This window comes from Anarrhichthys ocellatus, unplaced genomic scaffold, assembly GCF_004355925.1.
Source record: "Anarrhichthys ocellatus isolate YVR2014 unplaced genomic scaffold, GSC_Weel_1.0 scaffold17, whole genome shotgun sequence".
Taxonomy (NCBI): Eukaryota; Metazoa; Chordata; class Actinopteri; order Perciformes; family Anarhichadidae; genus Anarrhichthys; species Anarrhichthys ocellatus.
Genome location: NW_022280047.1, coordinates 4,532,133 through 4,557,734, shown reverse-complemented (window position 1 = coordinate 4,557,734; position 25,602 = coordinate 4,532,133). Strand labels below are relative to the sequence as shown.

Below are 25,602 nucleotides of genomic sequence, written 5' to 3'. Positions count from 1 at the left end.
CACAGATATATACAACATGTAGGCATAAGCACAAAGAGCCTTTCTCTGCTTTGCACACACTGTGACCCTCTCACACTCATGCAGACATAGCTGATATGTGCATGGTGAGCACACTCCAAAGCGTAGCTAAGTGGGGGAATAATTTGCATTTCAATCTTTTAATTTGCTCCCTTTTTGTGAAATTGAGCCGACTTCCACGAGCTAAGCGCAGTGAGTACAGAACCCCGTTTCAGCGTTGCCCTTAAGGGTGATTCTGTACAATTTAAATATCATTTAATATTTTTTTTTTCAAGTTGAACTCATAGTAGCTCATATTCTTATTACGCACATTGAACTCTTATGGGGTTTCAACTAAAGCATGATCTGAACATGTCGACTCTGCAAAGATACAGTTGAAGACATATTACGCTCAAAATTCAGAATGTTCTTTGTTCTTTTAAGTACGGATTGACAGGGAGTTGAAATTCCGAGAAGAGACAAACATTTCTCAGAAGAGAATGCAGGGGCAAGGTGACACTTATCAGAAAAAAACAGCCACCAAAAATAATAACACATATAGTTTTTTTATCTTTTTGTGATGAGACGTTTTTCATCAAATGCATTAAATATTAATAAAATGAAAAAGAGAAGATGTTGGCATATTTAAAAGTTCTGCAGTGAAGCAATCAGCATTTCATTTAGATTTTATTTTCTAAATTGAATTGCCAAAAAGTCACAACTTTTACAATTACTGTTATCTTTCTTCTCATATAGTTAGAGTCTGTATAACCGAACTGTTTTGTTTTCTATAGTCAGTAAGAGTTTTGATTTCATGTCGAACTTAGTGTTTCTTTCAGTTTTTTTTGTTTTTTTTTGTTTATTTTTATTACTTTCAGATATAGATAAATATTTTCCTAAATCCAGAGAAAGTGGATCTAACCAGTGACAATGCCGCACACATCCACTTGTTTAAACAACAACAAAAGTCAGACTTCAAGGTTATCGGACGATTTACTCATTTGTAAAGATGTAATTTCCTAATTGTGCACGGACAAGCAAACAGAGATCCTCAGTTTGTATTTAGTTCGGGGATGTTTTTCTGCACATCAGGTACGAGTTAGCAGGTGACTAAAAATATATATAACATCTTCGTCGTGAAGTAATGATGTGGGATGTTTGCCCAGCATACAACTAGATCAAACACTTGTGTAACACACACACACACACACACACACACGCATGCACATGCACGCAGGCCTCATTGACTCCATTTAGATGATCTCTGGTTTGGTCTTCTGGCCAGTTTGGCGGTCTCTCTCTGACCCTCTTCCTTCCCCACACTCAAATTGTCTCTCTCTTCCCTTTGATCTCCTGTGTTCAATTCCCAAGAAACTTCATATGCAAATATATTGAAAATTAAAATAGTTAGTTGTAATCTTCAGTGTTAGATTCCTGCTTTGTTTAGTATTGTGCTGAAATCAGTGTTCAACCTTTTTGCTCAACTGACTTTCATTGTGTATGCACGTGTTTGTCTGCGTAATGTGTGTGTGTACATGCCTCTCGTGTATGCATAAACATATACACATGTGTATTCAGTATGTTACTGTTAGTAGAGATGAGTGTGTGCATGTAGAGCACGTCACCACCAACAGAGTCCAGAGCAATTTGTCAACATCAGAGGTGAATCATTGCCAATATGAAATATTAATATGTCAACCATGAATATTTATAACTTTATTGAAGCAATTACCATAATACCAACACTCTTTCAGCACATGTTACACTTAGAACTAAAGGGAAATGATTTATATACTAAATCATATGGATTTATTCTCTTTATGTGAGATTTGCACACAGAGAAATTAACCGGCTCGCCTCTGAGCGGTGCGTCGAGCTCCGCGCCGCTCTGGGATCACGCGTGAGAATGAGCTTTTAGCTACAGTATATCTGGTGCAGTATATACAGTATATTGCACCAGATACACTGCGAATTAAATGAAAATGTAAATAATATTGATTTATTGTATTTTAATGAGCTTTATGTGCAAACAGAAGAAATGTGCTGCATACTTTGTCAGCTGAAATGTTGATTGAAAAAGTTAAAAAAAAAAAATAAACAATTCTGGGAAAAGTTGATGACCACATTTGGTTGCCAAGTTGCTGATTGTATTTTGTATTTGTTATGCTGAGTCTAATCAAGACCTCTCCTGTCACAATCAACATTTCCAATGACTTGAGTCATATATCAGTTTAAATCTCCTTTTATTAAAAGTCTTCTTGCTGTTGGAGAGAGACATGTAAAGAGTCAGAAGTTATAAGAGCTGAAGACTTAACATAATCGTCCCTTATCAACTTTCTAAGTTGGTAGAATACAGCAGAATATACAATCGATTGTCTAATGAATATTAGACGTTGACAAATGTCAGCAAACAAAAAAAGGAATGGGGTGATGTGAATACTGCCATTTTATTTGCCTCTCCCCTTTTAAACATTCCCTTTCTTTCTTCACACCTCTCATCTTAATCCAAGCAAAGCCCCTAAAACTATTTTAATAGCAAACACTCAGAAACACACACATAACTTGTGAATATGTAATTTGTTTATCATTCTACACTAATATATTTATATGCCATCATGTTTTGATGACGGTCGGAGGTTCTCACAGGAAATCAGAGAGCATGCTGGGAAAAGAGATAGCATTATGTTCATCTCCGAATCGTATACTTCATGCATCTTCGCTCAAATCCACAACATTACTGGCCTGCTGGATCCTTATAAATGGCGGCGCTTGATGGCTTGAAAAAAATTGCCAACCACATGGAAAATCCCTCTTCGCTCTGGCTGATAGCCAGGGGTATTAGAGGGAAGCACATGTACAATGGAGAGCTTGGAGAGCAGGAGAGGTGCTGGAAGAGCGATGCACCTCCTCCCTCCTTCTATTCTCTCACTCTTTCCCTCGTCACCCTGGCCCCACCGCCGTAACATGTCTTTCCCAAGTTGTTCATAATCACGGGACACCGTCAGTCGAGAGTGATTCGGGTGCTCGAGGGAGAAATGGACGGTAAAAAATAAATAATGATTCCTGCGATTCATCAGACGGGCCGGAGGTAGAGGAGGTGCTTTCTTAGTGGTGAGATTTGAAGCTTTGCAAGAAAACCTCATACATATAAATTCCTACTGGATGTGCCCGCTGCACTGCTGGTTCCAAAGCTGCTCTCATCTGGGGCTACATTTAACTGCAGCGTGTCAACAAGGATGGGGGGGGGGGGGGGGGGGGGCAGTAGAGGAGAGGGGGAGTGAAGTGAGAGAGGGAGGCAGGCGGAGACACACAGTGTAGGTGTTTGATGCAGATGAGTTTGAGTCATAGAATCATTTTGTGCTCCAATCCTGCAGGAAACAACAGCTCCTGTAACGGACTCATTTTTTTACTTGTGTTTCCGGCTGTCCCTGTTTATTTCACCAAAGACATATGTTCATGTTTATGTGCTTTTTGTGTTTAGCTTTGATTCCGTTTACCTCGTGAAGCTTCTGAGTTTGTCGACTCAAACGAAAAGAAATCAATAGCAACCAAAGTGCAGACTACATTTTGATTAACACAAGTTCTATCATTGTCAGACCATTCAGACTGTCCCAAAATGTTTTCTGAACAGGACTCTTCTAGATTCTGTGGCATCCTGTCCTACAATTTAAAATCATTCATGTGGTAATACTGTCGATAAAGAGGATTATTGCTATTTATTTTGGCTGGAACCTGAGCCTGAATGCGCTCAGAAACCTGGTTATCACTAACAGTTTGATATAATCAGTGTCATGTATGTACACCTTTGTATTATTATGTTGCCTGGAGAAAGCGTTAATTACATAACTCATAATTGCAGATATTAGAGATAAGGGTAAAGCACAGATAATAGGTTCAGTTTTGATCCAGATTTGAAAGAAAAATGTGTTTTTCTCGACTTCAAGTGACTCTAACAGGGTTATAACTTAAAACAGGTGTTCTTGTGCACATGTGTAAAACATCTTATTTCTTCAGTTTCTATGTTCTTTCTGCCCCTTTCACTCAAATTAGACAAGTTATACAACGTGATCATAGCATATGAGTAAGCATATTTAACTTTCGACTTTTGATGGAATATTTTCGGTCTTTGATAAGAAGTCGTTTCTTTAATGAGATGCTGTTGCTTTGAACAGCCTCCTGTCTTTGTAGAGTTTGAAAGGCTGTCGGCATCATTAGTTTTGCTTTAAGACGAAAGGCTCTGGGAAACCATCTTCACAGAACTCTGAGTGAAAAGCTGTCTTGAATGTTTTACCAACAAAATATATAAAGACCTGCTGTTTTATGAATTGCGTTATTGGCAAAGGATATTGTGTGAGGTTCTTTAGACAGCAGAAGACATTTTGGAACATGTGGTAACTGTTTAGCAAAGGGCTTGTGTTTTGTGTTTTAAATAAGAGCCTCACTATACCATCACAGAGGACTCTCTGACAGCAGCGCTACCACGTGTTGGTTCCTGACCATGAACTGCTGTTTGCCTGGTATGCATGTTTATACCTAAAGAACTAAAGAAGAATGATGACTGAACATTCTTGGATTTAATTAGTTCGATTGGCATTAGAATACTTAGTAAAGTTAAATGGTAGTTAAATGTGACCATAGCAAGATTGCAGTGAAAAGTAAAGGAAAGCAGCCTGTGTAAAGCTAAAGAATAATGAATGAACAATAGATAGCAGAACTGTATTCGTCATCCGCCACTGCTTTAGTAGCCTGTATGAAACCCCCTTTTTGAATTGTTCCAATTTCATTGTAGCTAGACAGCAGCTGTCAGTAACTGCTTCTGTATGGATCATTGAGTTACAAATAGAAATGTGCAATGGAAAAAACTCTATGACATGACCAGGAATTCAATATCTCAAGAAATGTAAATTCAGCCTAAAAGTCCTCCGCACATTCTTTGATACTTTGTTCTCGAGAAGCCAGCATGTTCAGCCACCGCTGGGATTGGTTTAAACATATAAGATGACTAATGTCCCTGACTGAGAGGCTTGCGATTTACATTTCACTTCACCCAGCTCTTATGCGTCCTGGATCTATAGAATTGGTTTTGTGATTCAGCTTTCAAGATAGAACCTGCGATTTCAAATCTTTTTTGACATGTCTGCTTCTGATTTATACTTAATGTGAACACATTATGCCAACACTATGGTCTTGCCTGATGCTCACAAAGACCAACCTGTAAGTGGTTTATCACCTTGTTTGTTGTGAATCTATCACTGTACAACTCTGCCAAAATGTCCTTTAGCAAGACACTTTTCAGGGCTGTCAAAGAATAAAATTGTCCGAATTGTAGTAAAAAAAACAAAAAAAAAACAGTTACATCACTTTGTGGCAAGTTTGCAGTTATTCCAACTGGGAGCTGACATCAGCTGAATATATTCCAACTCTCCTTTCCTCATTTGAAAAAGCTCTAATGAACTGCTCTAGTCTTCTTTCATCCAAGAATAACTGGAGTGTGATACTGTAACTTTGAAGTGGAGCCTCGGAACAGTTGGCAGCGGGAATGTAGATTTTAAAATATGATGGTGGATTTGATAGAAGTGGATTCGTGGACAGACACCAGGAACCCTCCTCGCTGTCTAAAGTTGTAGAAAGTTGTAGAAAGGAGAGCAGAGAGAGCCTGAGGGAGTTATTATTAAAACACGTTGCGGCTGATGCAGTTGTAGAATCAGATTACAAAGCGACAAGTCTGCCCAAGTGGACGCCTCAAGCACCTCTCACCACACTTCAGCACAATAAACTAGTGACTCAAGGTGCTTGTTGACATTGACAGCACGCAGTGAAGAGGGTAGCGGCCATTGCCTATAGGCCATGCAGAATAACAGAGCTAGCTAGTCCTTATCACCAATTTGTCCAGCCACTTCTTCCAGCAGTTGACCCCCTTTGTCTCATTTACACTCAAATGTGGATGTTTTCCTGACAGAGAAGATACACCTCTCCATTAGTGTACGATTATATACTGGAAAGCTGTAGCAGGTGATCCATTTATAAAAATCTGATAAATGCTAATCTAATTGAGTCATTTTATGCACACAAGAAATACCAAACCAACAAACTGATAAATACATAATGATAGATTGTTGCCACTGTAAGACTTTTTTTTGGCCTTAACTTAACCGAGAAATGCCAGTAATCAAAAAACTATGACGAGGAGTCATAATGTAGAATATGCTAGGATTTGTAGTTCCTCACAATACAATTGAAAGATCATTACCAGAAGGCTAACCCTGATCACTAACCCGGATCAAGTGCAGACTCAACTTAAAGAGTCAAAAGTAACAAAGACATCATGGTATATTGAAGAAGACTGAAGCTAGAGATTGAAAACATAAACTCATGTTTACAATGCTTACTGAGGTAATAATGCAAGTGAGAAGTAGGGTCATTTTCTCATAGACTTCTATACAATCACACTTCTTTTTGCGAGAGGAGTCAGCCCCTGCTGGTCATTAGAAAGAATGCAGGTTTAAGGCACTTCCACATTGGCTTCACTTTTCCCCGGATTTCACGACATGGTTTTAACACTGTGGGATTACCATCAAGAAAAATGAAATGCTCTCAGTAATACGCTTCATCCTATAAACTGCATTACTCTGATACCTGTATCATGGTAATTTGGTTGAAACAAGTTAATTCAGATTAAATCTCAAAACCATTATCATTTTTGAACATCACAAGATTTTACTTTCTTTTTTTCCCTCCAATTTGTCAATTTTATTCTCTAACTTGTTCTTTTTTGTCTTTGTGACTCAGTAACACACTCATCTGTGTTTGTGTGTTCATTTAGCTACATGAGCCAAAAGGCAGGGAGATAGGAGATGAAAATGAAACAGGAGATAGAGGGAATGTCTGAGAGAATCTTTTAATAAAAAATGAGAGGATTAGAAAGAGGTTGAAGGACTAATTACTTGCCAAACTGCTTAGCAGGCCAAGAGTTGGAGACTGGTGCAGTTTGTGTAGTGGTGTAGTGGCACTGGACGGACAGCTGTTACATGTTTGTATGTAACCATATTTATTTTGAACACAGCATCACTAATAAAAGATATTTGATGACTTAAAAAAAAGACGATAATCTCATGACTGCTGTTAAAAGAAACATGTACAGCTCACAGTCAAAAGAAATAAACAGGAGTGAAAGAAAGCAGGTCTGTCACACAGCCAGGCTGCCTGCCACATCTAATAAACCAATCTGTTATGTAGACATCCAGCAATCCAGTCACTCAGTCAAAAAAGAAGGCAGACAGGAAGAAAGTCTGCTAATAGTAGAGAGGCAAATGAAGACTAATGGAGATCTGAAGGTCAAGAAAAATACATTTGAAAGTTTAGACACAGCAACACTTTTTTTGATTCCTCCTTTCGAGTGCTGTCGTGAGAAATGGAGAAATGTTGTTTGCCCGCAGCTACAGGGGAGCAGAGTAGAGAAAGAGAGGGGAAGCATGGAGAGACATTATGGCAAGAATGGACAGTGGAGGGGACACAATGGGGTGCCTTTGAAGCCGGCATCTACAAAAGCTGCTCATGCTAGCAATGCCTCCACTCGAATCCACAGACATACACACATGCTAACTTTTTTTTTCAGGAATGCAACCATAGCAACACTTATTCTAAGTCCTATGGAGAAGAGTCACCATTGCCTTCTTTTAGCTTCACTGAAGCTACAACGCATGCTGACCGTTGTCAAAACAATCACCTTTTATCTGTTGAGTGATCTGATGGTTCAGGTTTTAGAGGTCATCACTCCTTTAATAGCCAATAAGATTTCTGGGCCTATTCTGAAAGCATGTTATTTTAAAGATGGCAATGTCACCGGGTCACTGTGAATGCTGCAGTGAGTTCAGACAATGCTCAGGTTGTGTGTAAGTAGCAGCGTGGCCTTGAGGGCTGCTCAGTCACAGACTTCTAATACACGGCATGCTCTCATTGTGCTGTTGTAGTCACTTCTGGGAAATTATGTTTTTTGAAAAGATACAAAAGGTACACATGCATGAATGCATACTAATGACTCAATTGCTCACCAACTTGAAGGGTCGCTGACTGCCGCTTTTCTCCCTCAATGGTGACATTCATCTGAGTATATTCCTCTGAATGAAAGAGTTTTAAAAGAGCACAGTATGTAGGACAATATAAGAGATGGGTTGATAGCACAATGCCCTGTTTGACAGTACAATGGTTTTAGGAGATCAGTGATGCGTGACTGTAAGTGGATATTTCATATATTGGATATTTGTCATTTATTTGACAAAAGGAAGATGTCACTATACTGCACCACTATGGATATTTGGTTTTAACTTCCAAGGTAGGGGCCCTTTAGCTCAGCTTTCTCCATGAAGATTTAGTCTTTTTGTGATGCTGACTATGGCTCACCTAAATGGCAAACAGTAGTTATTGAAAGGTAAAGAATTGCACCAAGAAAAGATCTATCTTTTGTGTTGACTAACTTGAGCATAGAGTGAGACAGACACTGACAGCATGACAGGAACATTAACTATTGTCCACACTATTTTATCAACAATCCTAGAGCTGATATCTGAGTCCATAGTAAACTGGACGTTTCTGACATTTTGGCACTTTAAAAATCAATGCCAGACCAGTCTTCAAGTAAACCATTTCAAGGGCCTTTTCAACCCAACTGTCAATGTTCTCTTAGGTTAGTTTTATTGAGCGTCATAAATCCACGTTTTTATATAATAGGTTACCTCTCTCCGTCTCTCTCTCTCACTCTCTCTCTCTCACAAACACACACACATGCACACACAAAATGACCTTTTCAAAAAGTCTGTTGTAGTTGCTCTTGATTTGATTTAAACATTGTCCAGGGACAGAGTGCATCTATAAAACATTGAAAAGAACCAAAGTCTTACCAGCTACACATTTTGAGACATTCAGATGTAATTTTTCCAGCTGTGTTAAATATTTTTATAAAAGTCACTTCTGCAGCCAGAAATCAACATGAAAATACTTTTTTTTCCTTTGTTTTTCTTTCTGGTAAGTTAATTGGTCTTCCACGGATATTACTGGTATGAAGCCCCATATCCTCAAATATGACCCTTCTGCAGGTGGAATAATTCACAAAGGTCATATTTAAGAAGCTATTGAAGTCCAAGATTTTGAAGTCATGGTTTGGCACATATTTGGACACTTTTGGAAACAAAGTTGGAATATCTGCTGTAATTTCTCATCAATAGTTAACTACATGAACATTATCAAATACATTATTAACATATTTATTATGTTTACATTTTTTGCCTGTATTTCTATTATCTTTCTCTGAAAACTATTTCAAATAATGTTGCTGCGTGTTGTATCCAACCAATCACAGCCGGCAGATCTCTTCTTTCTTCTGTAAATTTGAATCTGTAACTATTTAGAGAAGAAGTTAATTTTAGTGCAGGGTTAGCTAGATCTCTACCATCTGTCCCACGGACTATTTGACTTGCTAACTACTATGTCACAAGATCCGGTTGAAAGGCCATATTGCCTCAGACAAATCAAGCAGTGAAGCTACTGTGAGGGATTTACGGTGCTGGAAATCCATTTATCTTTGTTTTGACTTTGTTTAGTTTAGTCAGTGAGACTTACTGCTAAATAACCGCAACTTCATCATCGTCATCGCAGCGCACAAGTTTTGATTGCTTAGTAACAGCAGGCGCGACAGGAGCGCAACCCTCTAAGCATCTTGGATAAAAGGATGAAAGCCGCATGGCTGGTGTTTTACGCAACTTGTGAATGGAGGCAAAGATGCAAAGGGATTATTTGAACTGAATATATAGAGTACAGCACTACACATTACTCTGCCTTCGGGCTCATGGTTAAACTTGATGTCAACCGCAAATGTATTGCTGGAGAAGGATACTGTTAAACCAGAGAGAAGGAGCGAGCAAGATCACACATTTAAATGAAATCAAATGCTGTAAGCAATGCAGGACGGGCCTGAAAGGAAGATGGGAAAAGCAGGAAATACAATGGAGAATGAGAAGGGGCATGAGATAAAAGGAACGTGGGATTAGGTGGGTGTCAAATATATTATTAAGTCTGGACAAGAGGAAGTGGGAGAAAGGAGAGTGTCTTCTGTTGGTCTAAGTCGATGTAACAGTGGACCCCTGCTACAAGGATGAATGGGGCTCATTTCTAACACGCTTCAATGAAGGCAGTGAGGAAGATCTCACTGGCTGCAAATCAATCAGTACTCTGTATATGTTTGTGTGCGAATGTGTACATTTGGTATGCACACCTATATGTGTGTATGCATGATTGTCAATAAGCTTGCAATAATATGTGTGTGTATGAATAGAAAGGCTAGCCCACAATCTACCTGAGCACAATAAAAAAAAAGCAAGAGATGCACGTGGGCTTTGTTCTTTGTTGGGTAATACACAAATAGATGGATTATTTCTTAGCGAGGGTTAGAGTGACAGCCATGTTTGAAAGCTCAAAGAAAGCCGAGGCAGTTAGCTTTTTACTGTAACACAACAAGATTTCAGAGGACAAGGCCAAAAACAATGTTTTAACACAAGACAGGGATAAAGAGGTTTTATGTTTTATGACGGACAATCCACTTATTATTGTAATGTGCTCCAGGCAGCATTAAATCCTAATGGGAGGGCCTGCCAAGCATTTACACATTCTGTTCAGATTGATCAAGACGTTTCTCTAGAGAGTTTATTGCAATGGCAGGTTACGTTTTTTAACTTCTCTCCAAACAGTTATGCCTGCTGGCATTTTTGAGACTGATTGTATATTAACACATTTCCAGAGAGTTAAATGCAGCCTGCACCTTTACCGCAATATATAAATAATATCATACCTCAAAGATGTGTTGTTTTGATGTCTTTCTATAACAGCAAAGATTGAATTCTCTGCAGTGCCTCCCACTTAATGCAGCTGTGTGAAGATCAGATCTGTGCCAAAGCATCAGATCAGATCAGATCAGATCAGATCAGATCAGTTAATCCAAACATAATCTTTCAGGATGTGCTTTGCTGTTTTAACAGCTTTTTTCTCCTGCAGCTAAGATCTGCTTGTATGCATTGATGTGGCACCTATTTTTCCAGTGCATTAGTTTACCTTTCTTTCTGTCTGTCTTTCTGTCTAGGTGGAGAGGTACCCTACACCACTCTAGCTACAAGGATGATGATGGGCGTTTGGTGGATGTTCGCTCTCATTGTCATCTCTTCGTATACCGCTAACCTAGCAGCCTTCCTCACCATCTCGCGCATAGAGAACTCCATACAGTAAGTATCCAACAGACTTTGTCAGTGGTATCAGCCACGCTGGCTTCAGAATGTAGTCCCGTGGCTTTGATTTCTGAAAAACTCAGATCTTTTGACATTAGTTTCGTGATACGAGAACTGAAACCCCTGAACTAAATGTACAAGCACAAAAGTATGCATGCGTGCATCTATGCGCACACACTTATGTTCACTCGCACCTATTCACCATAGAGTTTGTGTTTAGCTCTGCGTGCATGACTAATTGTTTCTCACACACAGACACACTGCGGTCTTCCCCAGTGTGCTTGATTCTTGCTCAGTGCGAAAATCCATTCTACCAGGCAGGTGTAATGCATGAGAGGCAACACATACACACAATTACTTCCCTATCCTTTCTATCCTTCCTCCCCTCCTCCTTCACCCCATTGCAGGGTAGTAATTTCCTGTCTGCCTCAAGTTTGGATCTATCATTGTGTGTTGTGTGTGTGTGTGTGTGTATGTGTGTGTGTGTTTCCAGTGATGAAGGTAAGGAAGATCAGGAGAAAGAGAGAGAGAGAGAATGAGTGTGAAAGAAAGTAAGAAGAGAGTGTTATTTGCATGTTCTTCACATTATTGCCCTCTGTTAATCTATCCTTGTGATAATGTGTGTGCCTGCTTCTCTCCTGGTGGCACAAGGAAACCCTCATCTCTCATTGGACTAATCAGCATGCCGAAGCATCCGCTATGCCCGGCAGTGCCACAGTTAATCGTGCTTGGCTTTGGAATAAACAACATTTATTTCTCTAAATCCCATCACTATTTGTCTCTTCATTTGTTCCTGTCACTTTGTCTCTACATTGTTCTCCTTTTCCATCTCTTTTCTGTCTTTGGCAGACCTCCTTTTTGTTTTTGTCTCCACCCTCTCTTCTTCTGTTTTTCTCCCCTTTGTTCCAATTACTTCTGTGTCTCTTGGAAATTATGTGGAAATAATCTATTTACTTATTTTCCTTTTCCTTTATTTTTTTTTAGCTTTTTTCACTCAAATTTGCTGTCATTAATGTAGTGGCTCACAGTTTACCGCCTCATTCGGTATCCATTGAGCTAATTAAGGATTTCCATAAATTTTAATGCATTATCTTTAATGTGTTGACTCTTCTGGTGTCATTAGTGGCATAATTACCATCTAAACAGCAGCAGCCACATGGCCCTGGGTCTCCAAAGATGAGTGGTGGGGTGAGTGGTGAGAGGTAAGATACCCAAAACAGACTTAGAGTCCTTGCAAAGCACAACAAAACTTCAACGCAGAGATGAAGAGAGTTAGCCGAGAGAGGGAAAAAAGGAGGATCGCGATGTTGTGATTAGCGTGCAGTTTTATCTGATGGATACTTCATTAACATATTACGCAGATTGGATTGAGAGCAAATGGTTTTGTAAGTAAGAGTTTGAGAGAGTGAATTAATTAAGTATGGAAAAGAGCAAGCAAGCAAATGCACAGACAGGAAGAGAAGGCCAGGAAGGATGAAGGCATCGCTCATCTTCGTGTCCCAGTGAGCAGTCAGGACAGGCAGGGTTTTTAAGTATTAATGCCCTTGTTTCATCCTGGAAATGAAATAACAAGTGAGCATTCAGAACCCTCACTGGACTATTTCACGCTTGGATGTTTTCCCTCAATTTCAGTGTGAATCCTTCAGGAAAACAGTCAGGGATGGCGGTGAAGAGTGGCAAAGAGAGGGAGCAAGTAAGACACATACAAAGGGAAAGAGGGAGAGACAAAACTTCATAACGTGGAAATAAAGAGAGGAGCTAGGTGGAAGAAAAGATGAGACGGATTAAGACATGAAGAGAGGAGGGAGGCAGAGAGGTTAGGAGGGAACAAAGAGAAGGCTAGAAAAAAAAACGAGAGTGGAGGGAAGTGTGAAAACGGAGAGAGAGGAAGGGGTTTTGGCCGTGGTGATGAGTTAAGATGAGAAATAGATTTTGGAGGGGTAAAAATGTGAGAAAAGCAGGTGGCACCCGTTGAGAGAGGAGTGAGATGGAGCGGAAGAATTGGTCAGGATGGGAAAATTGAAAGACGGATGGAGTGTTTGAGGATAAAAAGCCTCCTTTCCTGGCTCAATCCCACACAGCAGGTGTCATATGTTATGGTTGCTAATGATGCCAATAAAGGCAATTCGGTCTTATGTGTGCTGTGTGTGTCTGTGCGTGTGTGTGAGTGTGTGTGTGTGTGTCTGGACATCAAAATGGCTAGTTACTGCTCTGTATGTATGCATGCATTGTCTGTTACATCCCAATGGTCAGCTGAAACAGCATAGTGCTTTGGTCAGCAGTCATTTGGTTATTTGAAGTCTGCATGTTTTCTAAAGGGCTTTATCACTTCACCCTCTGTTGGCGAGAAGGGGAATATAACAGCACTGTTCCAATGGTACAGAATAATAGAATAAGAATAATGTAATAATGACATTTACTGTCTTAACAGTAGGGTAGTAAACATAAACATCTACTGAAGAGATAGCAACACATAATGACATTGCTTCAGCCTGACCAACAATAACATATAGAAAATAATAATCGCCTCTAAAATACTTTAATATTATGCTAAGAAAATTGTAGCTCCCAAACCCCTCCAATATTTACAAATAACACATATACAAACATAACGTCAGCAGCCTTTAAATGTAACTCGCTTACTCTGAAGACCATGTTTAGCTATTTTCATTGTTTGGGGAAAAAGAAAAACTCTTTGAGTTTTGGCTTCTGTCCGCGCAGATTGCTTGTTGTTCAAGGTTGCTCAGATGTCTGCAGTGTGTCGACAGCCATTTGTAAAAAGTTAATGAACTGATCAAGGCTCTAGTGCCTTTACCAAAATGAATTTCCCAACAGACTAACTGAGCCAAGATACTCTTTGTCTTTTGGCCTCTGATAAAACTAAAGCCCATCCTTTGACTCTCCGCAAATGGAATGATTTGCCTCTTAACCTATTTCTAACACATGAAGTGACATAGCAACCCAAGTCTTTCCTGCTAAATATAAAGATTTAATAAAAACTGCTTTAAAAAATACAATAACATATTATATATATATATATATATATATATACAGAGTTTATTAGCATTGCTTAGAGCATTGTAAAATCAATAGCTTTCAACGAAGACGGCCAGATAACCAAATATGCATACTACACTAATTAACATGAAATTAATACCTTACCCTTCTCTTTCTCACTCTCACACACACACACACACACACACGCACGCACACACACACACACACACACACACACACACACAGTATTTGTCACAGGATACATTCAGCTGCCATTCACTCCATTTACTTGCTCATTGGGCTGCTTAGGGGTAATATAATTGGTTGCAAAATGAGCTAGCATACCCACAGGACAGAAAAGCGAGTGTGTGCCAACACATGCACATATTCCATTCACACAAAACATTACCCAAAAGATTATTAAGCACATAATTCATATATGCATACTTCCATTTATTAAACACAGAGTAATACATTTGGAGGCAACCAATGGCCGTGTTTTGTTTTTAATTAAAATCCAGACATTTCATAGTGTTTTATTAAAGATGAATTATGGCAAACACCCCCTTATGCTGTCTTGTTTTTGTCCACTTCTCCAAATTTCCCCTCTTTAAATGAGACCATGTCCCTTCATATTTTAAGTCATATGAAGTAAACATCATGCAAGTGCATTTTAGCAGGGGCTGTTTTTTATAACAATATTCAATCAACAAAATTATAACTAGTGTACAGGATGTTCTGATTTTTAGAGATATCAAAGTATGAACATTGGGTACTGTTTTTCTTTTTGGAAAGGCGCTGATTTGTTCTGTGACCTGCAGCACATATGTCTCCTCTAATATTAACACCTATAAGTTTGAGATTGTGTTTTCGTTTTCCAATTTGGCAGCATTTACAGAGGTTGAGTCACCATTAACACGTTTTCATCTGGACGTTTTTTTTGTCTCTATAAAATCTAAACTCATCTGACATGACATTTTTCACCCGCTCTCTCTCCCTCCCACACATGCTCACACCATTAAATAACAAGCCCAGAGTTACTACCCAGTGAAACCAATTCACAAAGGGGGAATCCTGGTCAAAGAGTGTGCTGACAGGCGTGCATATTCACAGGGGAGTGGTGGGGAGGGGAGATTATTAAGGCCAAAGATTAATTGACGGCAATAAAAGATTCATGTTCCCGGCAAAGTTCATTAAAATCTTCAAAGGTTTTTTTCAGAGCGGGTCAGAGAGATAGTTGAGGAGGGCATCAGAGAGAGAGAGAGAAACCGCAAGAGCTGTGACTTTCCATAAAATGTCTGAATGTGTTATTTCATATGCGTGTGTCTGGGTGGGCAACCTTATAATAATGCGCCAGTAGCTACCTATATTTGTGCTAATTGTCAAATCTGCTTTTTTCAGTGTATTACAGCTGAACTAATGAAGTATACTGTACATTTGCTGTTCATCATGAAGCAGGACATGTTGAGCGTTTCTGTGTAAATATTTTGTTTCACAAACCTCTCAAGTCTCTCAAATCCATGGGTGGTATGTAGCAGCCATTTAACAAACAAACAGTAATTAGTTCCTGTAATGGTTCTCCATTACATTTCTCAGCGGCCAAAATATTTCAAAAGCAACCCCAGCACTGTTGCATTGCAATTAGCTTGTGTATTCCCCCAGAGGTGTCGATTCATGGGTGAGGGATAGAGTGAGAGAGAAAGGACAAGGGGGAAATAATAAGAACAAAATAACAAGACAGACTGACTTGTGTTTTTTCGTTTTTTTCATTTCTGCTTCTGTATTTTTGCCTGCCTATTTCTTGATATAGAGACAAAGCACAGTTAAGTCCCACCCACATCAGAGGGGAAAACAATTCTTCGCTCTCCGTTGACTTTATCTTGCGTGAAGGTGCCTCCTTGTCATTCCCGTCTGCGAACAAACAGCAGTAAAATGCCTAAAAGCTGCTATGTGGTGGGATTCACTACCAACAGGGTAAAGAACCCAGAACTAAGTTTTTATAAGCTGCCGAACCGAAAAACTGAGGATACGGGCAATAAAATGTGAGGCATCAGCAGGAAGAATGTGGAATGGAATCCTGACACTATGCCTTCGTGTGTAGCAAGTATTTTGTCCAAATGTCAGTTTAGGCTAACTATATTTCTTTAAGTTAAGCATTTTGACAGCGTGCATGCTGGGTTACAGTGGGATTTAGATAAAATCAGAAAGCTATGCAGTGTTATGTTTGCAAGTGCCTTAGCTAACTACAGTAGTTTGTAAACGCATAGCCACAACTAGCTTGCTGACAGCTACCTTCCACCGTCACTATTTTGTATGTATAATTTTACTTTTGTTAGTGTTTCAGCCCTTGGTTGCACATTGTGGCTCCGATTGTTTCCCCCTCTTGTGGGTGTGCTGAGAACTGAGTGAGTGATGCTGTCATAACAGCTTTCCACCCTCATTTTTTCTCACATTTGTTGGTCATTGCCAATTCCCATTTTTCTGTTTTTATTCCATGTCAATTACATGTTGCTGCCAAGTCCCACAGTTGGCCCGTGGACAGTTTAGATTCACTTATAGGCAAGAGATAGTGTGGACCACAGTGCAGCTGGCCACTTCATGAATACTCTGATGCCCGCTTCTCTCTAGGTTATAGTCAGTTATCCCTGGGAAGTTACCAAGAACGTAACAAAGGCTTGATCATTCACCACGTCCCCTCATGCAAACATACGCCTGCCAAGCCAGAAGCGCCACAGTAAAAGATTTAATCCAGGTCAATTACCCTTGGAGCTCTGTGAATAACAACTCTTTTCACCACTTGAAAAGAAAAGTGAGGTCATGTGTGTGCATGCAGTAATATTGGATTTGGCTCATTATCATGGGCCGACAAAGTACAGACGGATCAACTTCTCATTTGTCGGACAGGCTGTTCAGTCCAAAGCCATGTTAGAAAGCGTCATCCTTGCAGCAGATGAGATAGCAGTGTAGTGCATTGTGGGAACTTGTTGCACAGTGGGCATGCTGTTAAAAATGAGGCATTGCGACATCCATTACTACAGCCACCAAAGAACAGCTAAAAGGTGGCTCTAGTATCAACACAACAGTAACACCCAGTGGATGAACTGAGCCCCATGTGTGCTGTGGTGCTGATCATTCAGGCAGAGTCTGCATGGAGCTTTCAGTGATGGAAACAATGTGAGTTCTAACCTTTGTCACAACTTGTCTCTCTCTCTAGGTCCCTCCAGGACTTATCCAAGCAGACAGATTTGCCTTATGGTACAGTGTTGGACTCTGCCGTATACGACCAGGTGCGCTCCAAATCTATGAACCCCTTTGAGAGAGATCCCATGTACTCCCAGATGTGGCGGATGATTAACCGCACCGGAGGAGGAGATAATAATGTCGAGGAGTCCAAAGAAGGCATCCGCAAGGTAGGTCTTTACCGTTTTAATTAGTTGTCACTTCCAAACAAAGCGCCGTTGACGTGTGTAAAATCACGGTGGTTAGTAAAACAATCATCGGAGTCGAATGACTACAGTGATGTGTTTTGCATACGGGGGACTAGGTGCAGTATGACAGCAATATCAAAGCAATTATTCATTACTCTGAGCAAAGAATTTTCATTCAAGCCATCATTTGTCAACATTTGACCTTGTCAACACACTTCATTTGGTTGTATTGTAAAAATCAACCTGAGTGGCAAAACGAGTCTCCGAGGTTGTCACATCGATGACTCATATTATTTTGAATCCAACTTGTATTTAGCGTTTTTAAATATCAACAGTATTACATATCTTTCAGATACTATTGTAATTCAAGTTACGGTTAAACAATCATACTCAGCCTCTTTTCTGCAATGAATACAGCAGGGGTTAGGGGATCAAATTTGAATTCTAACTTATCAACATTTGCTGTTTTCTTTGCTTGAACATATTTGATGGTATAAAAGGTGACATTTGCCCTGAAAACCAGGTGAATCTCGTGGTTTGATAACACCACAAGAATTGCCATGCTCCCAGAGAGCAATTCCACTTGAAAGCATTGCTGCCCAGCTTTATGCTAAATGTCCAAACCAATCATAAAAACAAGTCGTGGGACAAAGGGACAGCACGCTGGGTGCAGGTGCAGTTGTCACTGAATAACATAGGCAGCTAGTAAATTATGTCTCATTGCTTTTCACATGTAATGATACCAGTAATTCAATTCAATATATTTTGTATGGCCCAAAATCATAAATCACAAATTTGCCTCAGAGGGCTTTACAATCTGTCCAGGGACAGACACCAATAAGGTGTCTTCCAATAGAAGCACCCAGCACAATTAGTTGCCGATATGTGTTGACAGGTCCAGCTTTGTAGAATCCAAGTCAAATTTCCCCATGGAGAAAATAAACTATATATATATACATATATATATATATATATATATATATAGAAATTGGATATTCTTCTGGTATACATTATATCTCATTGTACGCAGCTCAGCCTCATTCCTGTTTTGATATACAGCTCATACAGCTCAGCCGGGTCGTCTGTGTTGATAAGGGATAAATCTATCTAAACGATGTTAACGATACACGGACAACGCGCACATGGTAAAATACTTAATTCCCTCGGTGATTACCCAACATCATAAATATCTGACTGCTGCATCTCATTTGCACGCAACCCGCTTTCTGTTTGCATCGCCCTTCTCTACTGTAGTGAGGGTCTCACTTTATCCCTCCTCCTTCTAGAATATATTAGACTTGAACTGAAGCCAGCATCGGAGGCGTTGGAAGTGTTGGGAGGACTGATTAAAGTGGCTGGTGGTATTTTTTAAATGATGTGATAAATGCAGCACATAACAGCATATAAGCACACAGCTATTAACACTCACTCACATATGTTGCTCATTGGCAGAGGTGTTTATTCAGCACATATAACTAATTAGTAGTGTGTCCAGGATCGTGCACAAGTCAGACTTTTATTGCTAAGCAGAGTGTGTGTAAATTCAGAAGACATTCATTCTCATAACTCACACACACACGTTTGGCAGACCAATTCAGGCATCTTTTTTTTATTCTTTTATAGAATGCAACTAATAAAAAGTCATAATATTACAGAAATTGTCATTTTAATGCAGAGCTCACGAACTTTTTCGTGACCAACACAGAGTGAAATTTTGAACTTGCATCTAAAAGAGAATCCATGAGTTTTAAATACTGGCAATTTCTCAATCAATTTGAACTGTCACATTGCTTTAAGTATGTAAAAATCCTAAAATATTGCAACTTTGACACGTCAATATTGAAGAATACAAAAGTGAGGTGAGCATGGAGCTCGGTCACTATCGCAGAGCAGCGGGATAATGTCCTCACAGTGTTATTTGTTGACATTGCTGGACAGGCTGGCGAGTTCAAACAAAAAATGTCATCATTGCAATATATGAGAGAACAGTGTGTTTCTTTTTATAATGATATCTACCACCACTGTTGATACAGTATGCCAGGCCAACGAAATCAATGTACTTTTCCACTGATTGGCTACAGGGAGTGGTTCCAAAAATCAGTTCCACCCTGTGTACACATCCGTGCCACATCACAGCGTCCACAGAGCAGCTAAAAGGTGGACTGTGGTATCACTACAGCAACAGCAATTTCCAGGTGATCAGCCGAGCCTCCAGCGTGAGGTGGAGCTGAGAGAGCTGACAGAGTCTGTGTGATGCTCACAATAAGTGCATGGCCAGAGACACTGACAGACATCATGCTTGGAAATTTATAGCACCTGTTTGCTTGTTGACAAGCGTGGCCATTGCAGCGTCAGACCAAATAGGGGATGATCTGGAGATTGCATCACCTCATCCACAGCTTTAAAGGAGGATTTGGTGCAAATGTCACCTTGGTTTATCAACCTATTACACACAAGTAAGCCTGGCAGAATTGTATGATTAATATGTAATTCACTTGAGCAAATATGACAAGAAATATGTTTAGTAATGTTGCCAAGTGCAGCTTTAAGGGTGGATGGTTCTTATAGCTACTGACACTGAATGTTCTGTGATGGGTAATTCATATAAATAAGGTTGCTTTGCTATGGCAGCAGAGTGTGAGCAGGGAGGGGTGACAGGAGACAGGAGCTAGATGAAGGGCTGGTCGTAAGCACGATGAAGAGAGGGTTTGGTTTTCGTGGATAAATTCTACATGACAGAGGTGACACCTCCAGAGTTGCAGCAAGCACTGCACAGCAGCAATGACGGAGACCGCAAGAAGGAGGCAGACCCTTTCTTCTAAAATTCTCTCTCTGGATTTGATGTCTCTCACTGCACCACGGAAAATTTGAAAACCTCTGCGCAACTATCCTTCTATGTTCTGACACTCTTCTTGTTTTCCCCTCGAATTTTACCACCCTCTCTATATTTCTTCTCTTTCCTTTTCCACCTCTCTTTCTATTCTTCCTCTCTGCACCCTCTGTCTCTGTCTGTTTTTTATTCCTCTACATTGCGTTAAAGGCTACAGGCTGCACTCTAGTGGTACACTGATGTCCGTCCCCTTCTCAGAGCTGCATTAACACCAGTGGATCTTTTCTTCCTGCTGCAGTGGCACCATCAGTGACACTGTTGGAATGGTTGATCGCATGTTTAAACCTCCATTGAAACTCAAATTGTACTATTTAATGATGCCTGAACACAGTACTATGAATGAAAACTTGACTTCAATTTACTCAGTGAAAAAACGGTTTTATCTTCCTCTATGTTAAGTACGTCCTTTCAGAGAAAATTGCTAAGATATAATTTTACATTGGAGCTTGTCACATAAAGAAAAAAAGACATGTCAAAGGCTACAGTAAATGATCTCAACAAGGTCTGCTAAAAGGAGATTCAGAAACTAAGCCTGTAAAACACTTAACAGCTAGGAGACAATTACCTTAAAAATCCTTCAGTGAAAACTTTCAACTTGTTCTGATTTCTTTTCATACTGACAAATATATTTGGAAGCCAGTGAACACAATACCTGGAATAGTAATTTCAAGCTGGAGGCTATTTGGAAGGCCGTGATGTGATTACAGACCCCGTGAGTCGGTCAGACTCGGACATCTTTTGTGCTCTGTCTCCATTTGATTTATTTGGATGTGTTTGTCTTCTTCCACCTCGTCCCTTTGCTATATTTGATTCCGATGAGGTTAAGAACTTGAAACATTTTTTTCCCTTCAGTGGCATTTTCTCTCTCTCTCCTTTTCCTCATGCCGCTCTACCTCTCTCGCTCTTTCTCTTGGGGCCTTTTCTCTTCCACAACAAACCTCTTACTCCTTTCTGTCACTGGTGTTTCCTGTGCACTGTGGATTTTCTTGCTTTTCAGTTTGGATCTCCAGCACCAGAACAATATTAAATGTCAGAACGGGTCAGTGTCTGAGCTATCTCTGGTATCACTCACACACAAATATAATATGCACGTGCACACACACGCAGATGCACTGACGTGTGGAAGCAGGCACACACAAACACAGCGCACGTCCATAAGCAGCATGCTTTATACACCAACACATTTACTCATGTGCACTCCTTCCAATCAGTGATACGCACATGCACACGCAAAGCCAGCTGCAGGGTGAAGCTTGTCACATGTGTATGCGTCTCTCCCATTTCAGTCAATGATCAAGACGTTTAATAAACTGAGGTGTTGCACCTCAGACTTGATATCTCATTAACTCAGTGTCGCATATATGTCAAAGATGCTGGGCACGCTGTGGGTCACTGTTTGATATAACAACGTCTTCATTTAAGGCATTGCGTTACTCAGCTGTGATCGTCTAGATTTATTCTTGCATGGTCTCTAGAGGGAGGGGGGGAGTATTTTTTTTCTCTGTGTGTGTGTGTGTGTGTGTGACGTTAAGCAAGCCCTTTAGCTCAGGAGCTCCTGACAGCTCAGCATTTGACCGTTGTGCTAACTTGTAAAAGTAATAACTAAAATGTAGTATCAATTACTTACCCTCTTAATTACTTTACCTCTGCACCCCCCTGGACTGCAGCCTGTAAATTACTGATAAAATGAAGTGTCATATCTTCTGTCATAAAAAGGGAAAGTAATAGTAAGAGTAGAACATGGTAACTCCCTCAGCTAAAAAATACATTTGAATATAAATTGTTAAACAACCAGCCAGGTCTGCAACATCCAGTGCTGGCACACTGTTTGTTTTTTTCTGTGCAGTATGTATGTGCTGTTCATGTTTTTGTTACATGTCCATAGCTGTGTTCCATAATATTAAATCGGTGATCACATGATGATTTTTTTTTTTCTGGCTTTAATTCCAGCCGTTAACACAGAAGACTATATTCTCACTATAGCGCAGGCATGCATATATACAAGCGTGGCATGCACACACACACGCTTAATCTGAAACAACCGCTAAAACCTTTACATTTGCATGCTCAGGCACATACATGTTTGTGCTGAAACACACACCTGACTCAGCTGATGTAAGTGTCCCTGTGTGAATCTATGACAGCTACTCTGTCAGGCCTCAAGACTCTCTAATGACTGCTGAGTGATTTTAGAGTTGAGTGGATTGCCAGTTTGAGTGATTTTCTGTCTGTACGACTTTCTGCTGCAGGATCCACTTTAGAAAATGCGTTTTCTCCCACATGTCCTTGCACTATATTTTATCATCACCCCTCAAGTCTCATATTGATGGCAGCGTCTCAAAAAGAAAAATACTGTATTGAAACGTTTACTGCAATGTTTACTCAAATCAAGGGCAGAAGTAACAAAAAAATTGGTGAAGGTCCAGTTCATTAACAAAGTCTAATAATACTTTGACAGGTAGATATGTTAGTGAATGTACTATCCTTCCAACCTTACCCTGAACTGATCAGCTTTGAACATTTCTTGAAATTCAGAATTTCCCACGTGCATGTAACAGCCAATCAAGGCTGAGAAACAGGACGAGGAAGAGAGGGCAGGCTGGCGTGTGGTGAACAGTGAGTGTGATCTTAAATGCCTCATACATATGTACATATACAGATTATACTGTATGGAGGACATTCGCCTCAGCTGAAGCACTTTTGCATTTCTGCTGTCATTTGCAGAACTCCTTTTTCCGAACAAAAGTATTTGAATTTCAAATTTGTTTTGGTTCAGCTGATAAGGCCGCACCAATCAACAGAAGCACACAGTGTTTATGCATGTTGTATTATCCCAGAAATTCAATTTATATATCCTTTAGGCATGTGCTTGTGCTACTTTTTTAACTTATAACCCTTCTGTCAAATGGATTTAACTTTTCTGGCCGCTGGAGGTTTACTGAAAACATTATCGATGATGGAAAATGAATTCACTTCTCACACATATGCTTAACTCCTTTCTGGAACAAGCCCATCACTCAACATCTGCCCATTTAGCATAATGTCTCCAGAAATTATGATAAAATATACCATCATTTCTTCACATCTGGTACATATATCTCATTACTGAAAGTAAGGTGCTGTATAATGCAAGCCTATAAGCTTTCACCAATTTACCATAATGACTTCAGTGATGACGATGAAGGCTGATTCCTAAGATAGAGCTCTCCGCAAGGATAGAGCTGATGGTAAATCAACCAAGGCCTGTTTTGATCCTTCAGCCCCGGATGAGGCCGTCACAGCACTCCAGAGGATGATTGAGACAGAGTAGAGAGAGATGAAGGGAGGTGCGGAAGATGATGTGGATGGCGTATGGGTGCTAGGGGAGCGGGGAGGAATTGGGAGATTTAGGAAGGTGGAAAGTGAGAGATGAGGGAGGAGCGAGGGACTAAAAAAGGACTGGAGACGGAGGTAGATGAGAAAGGAAAAGAAAGAATAGCAAGGAGAGGGAACGATGGAGGGATAGATGGAGACACAGGGACCGAGTCAAAATGTAGGAAAAGAGGGTTGAGGGAAGGGATTGAAGAAATAGCGGAGATTAACGAGAACAAGCGCAGAGACGGAGGAGGTGGGTGGATTTTAACACCATGTTTTATTAATACATAAATTCTTTATTTTCCTATTGCTTTAATGGAGTGTTGGGCGCATTAATCAGTTGGGCTAAAAGCCATCATAGAGAAAAAAAACACTCAATCAAACATGAGAGAGAGGATTTGGAGAGACGGAGAGAGGGGCAGGATTTGTTTGACTACAAATGAGGCCCTCTCCTTCACTGACAATGATGCGTTAAGTGGCCCGGGTCATATTTCCACTCACAGTAAAACTTAATTACTTGTAGCTTAAATTATTATTTTGACATAAGAGGCAGGATGAGAGAGAAAAATAGAAGAAACAAAAAGAATGGGTGAAACGTGGATGGATGGACGGGCAGAAGGAAGGAGAAGAATGACTAATACAGGAAGTAGTGATGGTGATAAAGGGAGGCAGATAGAGGAACAAGGAAAAGTAGGAAGAGTAATAGGAAAGGCTGGTGAGAATAATGACATAAGTGCTGGAGGGAGAGATGAATTGTAGGAGCGATGGTTAGAATGTAAACATAACGGCGAGAGAGAGAGTAAGCTTTGTGAAGACGGCACTGGAGAGTGACGGTGAGCGACCACAGGCCTCTTCATCGTCTGTCTTACTCCTCTCCCTCCCTCTCTCCGTCTACTCCATCTCGCTTTTCCCTCCAGCTGTTATCTCCCCATTCTCCCTTTTCCTTAATGGAAAAAAAAACCAACACGTAAATTCATGTAGATGGGTCTAAAGATTTCGACTCTGTCCATTAGCAAGCAATGGTGAACGGGGAGAGGTGTTGCTTGTTGCGTGTGTGTGTGTGCGCGCATGTGTCGGTGTGTGCTCTCAACTTAGAGAGGCCTCTCCAACACCTGCTTACCCTCTCACAGCACAGTCAGCAAGAGATCTGTAGGCAGTGGCGCGTGTGTTTGTGTCAGTGTCACGGTCCTTTAAGGACCTCCTGCCAACCAGCCATTGGTCAGGGAGTTGCCAAGGTTACCGAGCAGGGTGGCCCAGCTGTGTTCGGGTGACAGATCTCAGTGTTTGTGATTTCTCTCCCTCTCTGTTTGAGAGAAAGCGAGGTTGACTTTTCATGAACAAAGCTTTTAGGTCTCCGGGTGGCCTGAAGTTATGTAGCAAGCCCGCTAACATACAATATCCTTCCTGTGCTTCCTCTCGTCTTTCCTTTAACTCCCCGCCATCATTTCCTCCTTCCTCCTCTTGTGTGTTTTTGGTTTTGTTCTTTTAAAGTCAGCACTGGTGCTTGTGGTATTATTTGTGTAATGGCATGGTGCAGTTACCGAACAGCTGAGGCAAGACGCATTTCATTAGATTTAAAAATAATCATAACAATGTCATATTTTATGTGTTTGTCATGTATTGTATTAGATTTGAATGAAATCCCTGCAGAGGCATAAGCTGACTT

At 40.3% G+C, this 25,602-nt stretch overlaps 1 protein-coding gene across 3 annotated transcripts in view; it reads left to right on the top strand.

Annotated features, from left to right (window-relative positions):
* Nucleotides 1-25,602, top strand: part of grid2 (glutamate receptor, ionotropic, delta 2) — a 438,522-nt gene that overhangs the window by 365,651 nt on the left and 47,269 nt on the right. For all 3 annotated transcript variants that reach the window (XR_004213070.1, XM_031856266.1, XM_031856267.1), the window contains exons 12-13: nt 11,126-11,264; nt 17,479-17,674. Coding sequence is in view for 2 of the 3 variants with exons in the window: in XM_031856266.1 (XP_031712126.1) it covers nt 11,126-11,264; nt 17,479-17,674 (335 nt within the window). In the remaining variant the exon portion in view is untranslated. The remainder of the gene's footprint in view (nt 1-11,125; nt 11,265-17,478; nt 17,675-25,602) is intronic.